The sequence below is a fragment of the Nestor notabilis genome, unplaced genomic scaffold, assembly GCF_000696875.1.
Source record: "Nestor notabilis isolate BGI_N333 unplaced genomic scaffold, ASM69687v1 scaffold30909, whole genome shotgun sequence".
In the NCBI taxonomy this organism is placed as follows: Eukaryota; Metazoa; Chordata; class Aves; order Psittaciformes; family Psittacidae; genus Nestor; species Nestor notabilis.
The window spans coordinates 17,869-22,157 of record NW_009943720.1 but is presented as its reverse complement, the minus strand read 5'-3'; the positions used below and the strand labels follow the sequence as shown (position 1 = coordinate 22,157).

The 4,289-nt window shown below is 43.6% G+C and overlaps 1 protein-coding gene across 1 annotated transcript in view; it reads right to left on the bottom strand.

Moving 5' to 3' along the window:
* The window catches only part of HEMK1 (HemK methyltransferase family member 1), a 27,285-nt gene that overhangs the window by 7,372 nt on the left and 15,624 nt on the right, over positions 1-4,289 (bottom strand). Inside the window, exons 4-5 of the mRNA XM_010022067.1 lie at positions 2,501-2,653; positions 504-568 (exon numbers count right to left, since the gene is read on the bottom strand). Of these exons, the coding sequence (XP_010020369.1) occupies positions 504-568; positions 2,501-2,653 (218 nt within the window). The remainder of the gene's footprint in view (positions 1-503; positions 569-2,500; positions 2,654-4,289) is intronic.

Sequence of the window (4,289 nt, the reverse complement as noted above, 5' to 3'; positions counted from 1 at the left end):
AATGCCGAGAGAAACCACACTAGCACATCAGAGTAAAAGTGCTATGTGAGCGTGCAAGTTTATATGTAGAGAAGCAATGCCAGAAACAAGCACAGCAATAATGATGAAGGGAGTCAGAGAGAGAAAGGTTCATGCTGTACTTGTCCTTAACCTCGTAAGTGACATACATTCCTACTACCTGCTGCCTTGAGTTTGCCAAGTTCACAGAAAAGGATAAGAGTAGTTACCATGAAATGCTTCAAAAACCCTTGGAAGACAGACAGCCTGTAAGTACTATTGCTTTATTTACGCTGCTGCCTTTGTAAAGCATGTTCACAAGTCAAAGAATAAAATACTCAAGTAAACAAGCTTTTTTCTTAATTCTTACACTTTAGATGTTCAACCAACTAAACATTCTCTGGTTTCCAGTGGTGATGAACATGAACCACAGGTCCAGATACTGAGGACCCTTGGTCTTTTTTAAACAACAATTTACAAAATATGGGTACTATGTAAGTTTGTACCTATGTGCGTTCTCCCTGGTGAGATCCACAGCAGCCTCCTCTTTATCCACGGCTATCACCCGGCTCTGGCACAGGAAAAAAAACAAACCACCATCAGCAAGGTTCCTGAACAGACATGTTCTGCCAAAAAACACATGCAGGATAAAAACTGACAACTGCCTGTTCACTCCTGGCTCCTAAAAGAAACAGCTCACGAAGAATGCATCTCAGTGTACTGAAGGGATCTCAAGCTGCTTCTAGTTAGGTGACAGAAGGCACTGTGCAACACTGCCAGCACCCTACCAAAATAGACAAGCTCCTGACCAAACCAAAGCTGACAAGAGTGGAGGCACACCAGCTCACATCACCTGACATGTTCACAGCTCCTAGCAATGTGAGACTCAACACTGGCTAGACACAGACTAAAGGAAGGCCTCTAATGCAGGCAGAATCCCTTCCAGCATTAAATACAACCACTCAGACAGAGGTTCTGATATTTTCCACCTGTTACACAGACACCTTTCATCTAGATACTCCACTGCAGTCCTTACACCGCATTCACTGCACGTATTGACTGCGCATACCTGACTGTGTGTCAAGTATTGGAGAGTCCTCTAGCGTTACTTAAGGTATAGGACTATTAGAAATTGGTTTGACCTTCCATTCCACCTTGGGCTAAGCGCAGGCAAAGGTCTGACATGGCTTTGCTTTGCTTAACATTTTTTAAACACAGATATTGGTAAGTATTTACATGGAGAAAGCACGCTTAAAGAAACTGCTTGTCATCTGGAGACGATGGTGTGACTGGCCATGATTCCTGGAGGGATTAATTTCGCAGCTTGAGGCTAACACCCACACATGCGAAGCTGACCCTTAAGGTGAGGACACAGCTGACTCCATAAATGAAACGTTGCTATTGTTCTCTCAGTACTCTTCTGCCAAATTCTGCCTCAAGCACCAAAGAGCTCACACAGAGTGTAAGCTCCACTTAGCTGTCAGTGTGGCGACCACTAATCAGTGAAGGCTCCTCTCTGGGCACAGCTGAGAAAGAACTGCTATCAGTTACAGGGACAGACTGACACAGCTCTTTAACTTAATAGGCAAGGAAAAGAGTGTGAAGTGCAGGAAATCAGAGTAATTACACTTTGAAGCTCTAGTATTAACCTTATCATGTCACTGGGAGGAGGAACAAAGGCATCAGCCTCTAATTTTTACACATCAAGCCTTTCACTTCTACAGGAGTAGGGGCTGGCCACAGCAGTTCTGTTCATGAGAACAAACTGACCAGTCTGCAATTCTGAGGAAAGGGGAATTTTTTTCCCTTAGCCACATGTGATGAAATCTTGGATTCACTTCTCTTTCTGCTTACCAACAGTACCTCACTAACCATGTTACATGACACAATAATCAGGGCAAGAAAGGCTTTGGTCACCCTCATCTCAGTTCCCTTCCTGCTCTTTCCACTCTCTTCAAAAGGTGTGGGTTGTTATCAGGGAACAAGTGGTTTGGCAGCATACCATGTGCTTGTCATATCGATCCCAAGTACTGACACTTCCGTAGTAATCCCTTCCCTGTATTCATTTAGTCTTCAGTCTCCTAGAGACAAGATCTTTTGATTCACAGCAGGGTGATTTTTAGAGATGACTGCTCCATAAATTTGACTAATAGAGTGCGTGCTCATGCCTCAGCCCCTCTTGTCCACAGCCCAGAATATCAGCTTAAACCAACACCCACCAGTGCTTCAGGCTAGGGTGATTAATAGTGGGCTCTGGCAGCTGGAGGATGAGCACGTTTGCTGCTTTCATTCTGACTATGTCTCTGCTACTCCTGCAGACAGCTCCTAAATATCCCTTTTCTATCTAGCATGAACATATGAAGCCTGACTGTCAGAGACCTCAGCTGCCAAAGTCCCATCAAAACAAAGAAGTTTGTCTGTGAAGTCTCAGTGAAGACTTGGAGAGTGGGACTGTCCTATAACACAGACATCTATTGTACTATGAGCACTTAAAAAAGCTTACCTGTGGCAGTTTGCACAACAGACTCAGAGCAATTGCTCCAGAGCCACAGCCAATCTCCAGGATCACAGGATGAGGGGCAGAAACTGGGAAGCAGAGGCCCAAATTCTTCTCAGACTTCAGAGATTCTTCCTCCACAACTAGAGAGATGAGATCCTAACAGAATCAAACAAACAAAACTCTAAGGGAGCTGATTTGACTCACACCTTTGTGGTCTAAGGACCAGAGTTTGTATTTCTTGACTCTGTAGCTCAATGGAACGTATTTTTGTTGCTGGTTTTTAAAACACAGATGGGAGCAATGGAACTGACATGCCAGAAGTCACTTAAGCTCCTTCTACCCTACAGGGTGCTTTGATTAGTAACCAAATCCTCAGGATACAATTTCCCACAGATCCACTGAAATCTTCTAGCACTGTTGGGAAAAACAATAACCAAACAGCTGGAGCACATTATCCTCTGCAACATCATTTTATTTACTCCAAAATTCCACCTTTCAGAATTTATAAGCTTTAACATGTAAGATTTCTACACTGTCTCAGTATGGTATGTTATCTGGAGGCAGAGGTACAGCTTCTAACAGCATCCAAAACAATAATCCAACCTAGAGATGAAAAGCAAAGGCAATTAATTACTAAATGATCCAAATGAGCAGCTCCCTGAATGGATTTCAGACTGTGGACTCCTACTATATTTTGTTGATGTAAAGTCACATGGAAAAGATTTTTCCATGCTCCTGGATCCATATACATCTCTGCCACCACTGCCTCCTCTCTCCCATCAATCTCCTCTTTTTAAAACCCTTCACAATGTCATATAAATTCCAACACAGCAGGAGAGGTATCAGAGACACACAGTTCTATTGTTTGAAAATGAGTGACTAGCTCCAAGAGAAAGCACACATGTGCCTCCCTCTGTCTGCAACATGAACTTCCCTTGCTATTCACTGATGAAAACCAGTGGATAGAAACCTTATGAACACCATGAGTGCATCAGCAGCTTCAGCAGGTGCTCACAACTCCCCACAATCCTTATGCTTTCATGGCACACCAGTACAGAAACATGGCCTTACTGCCCAAGGCACTCCTACAGTGGCTGGGTTTTTGCTGGAGAGATCTGCTCTTGGATCTCCCTGTAAATCCAGAAATTTACAAAGAATAATTGGCTAGATTTTGCCAACAAATGAAAGACATTACCAGGAAAATTATCAACCTTCCATTTTCTACGAGGAATCTTGCATGTTCTTGGCATTAGCAGGAATATTTAAAAGCAACATGTCCTGGCAGGCAGGTGAGCTTCTCTTCAGTAAAGCCAGGGCCTTTTTCAGGAGCCAAAACCAGGTAGGCTTGTACATCAGGGCATAAAGCCCTTCCTTAGATATACCACCCTAACTGGGGTGCAGTGTAATAGATGCCTTGTGCAAAGCTATAGTTTATGTGAAGATATTTGTTGCTGTTGGTGGTCCTTCATGCTAGGCCAATTTGCATCTGTGGTAAGGAGGGAGGGAGGATGCAAAGGGATATGAAAATGAAGCATTAGAGTAGATGAGCCTCAGTGAAACATCCCTGGCAGCAGAGCACCTGAGACATGAGCTGTGTTGTCAGTATTTTCTGAGATTTTCCACAAGATGTTAACTGCTTTTAAATATATTGAAGTGCTGTGCCCCTGCATGCAAGCACACACCCTGTGCTTAGAGAACAGAAGCGAAGTTCGTACTACTTCGCAGCCTGGGATGGCATATTTCAACACTGTCTGGGCCTTGCAACTTCCATTTTAATAGAACCCCTGCCTGT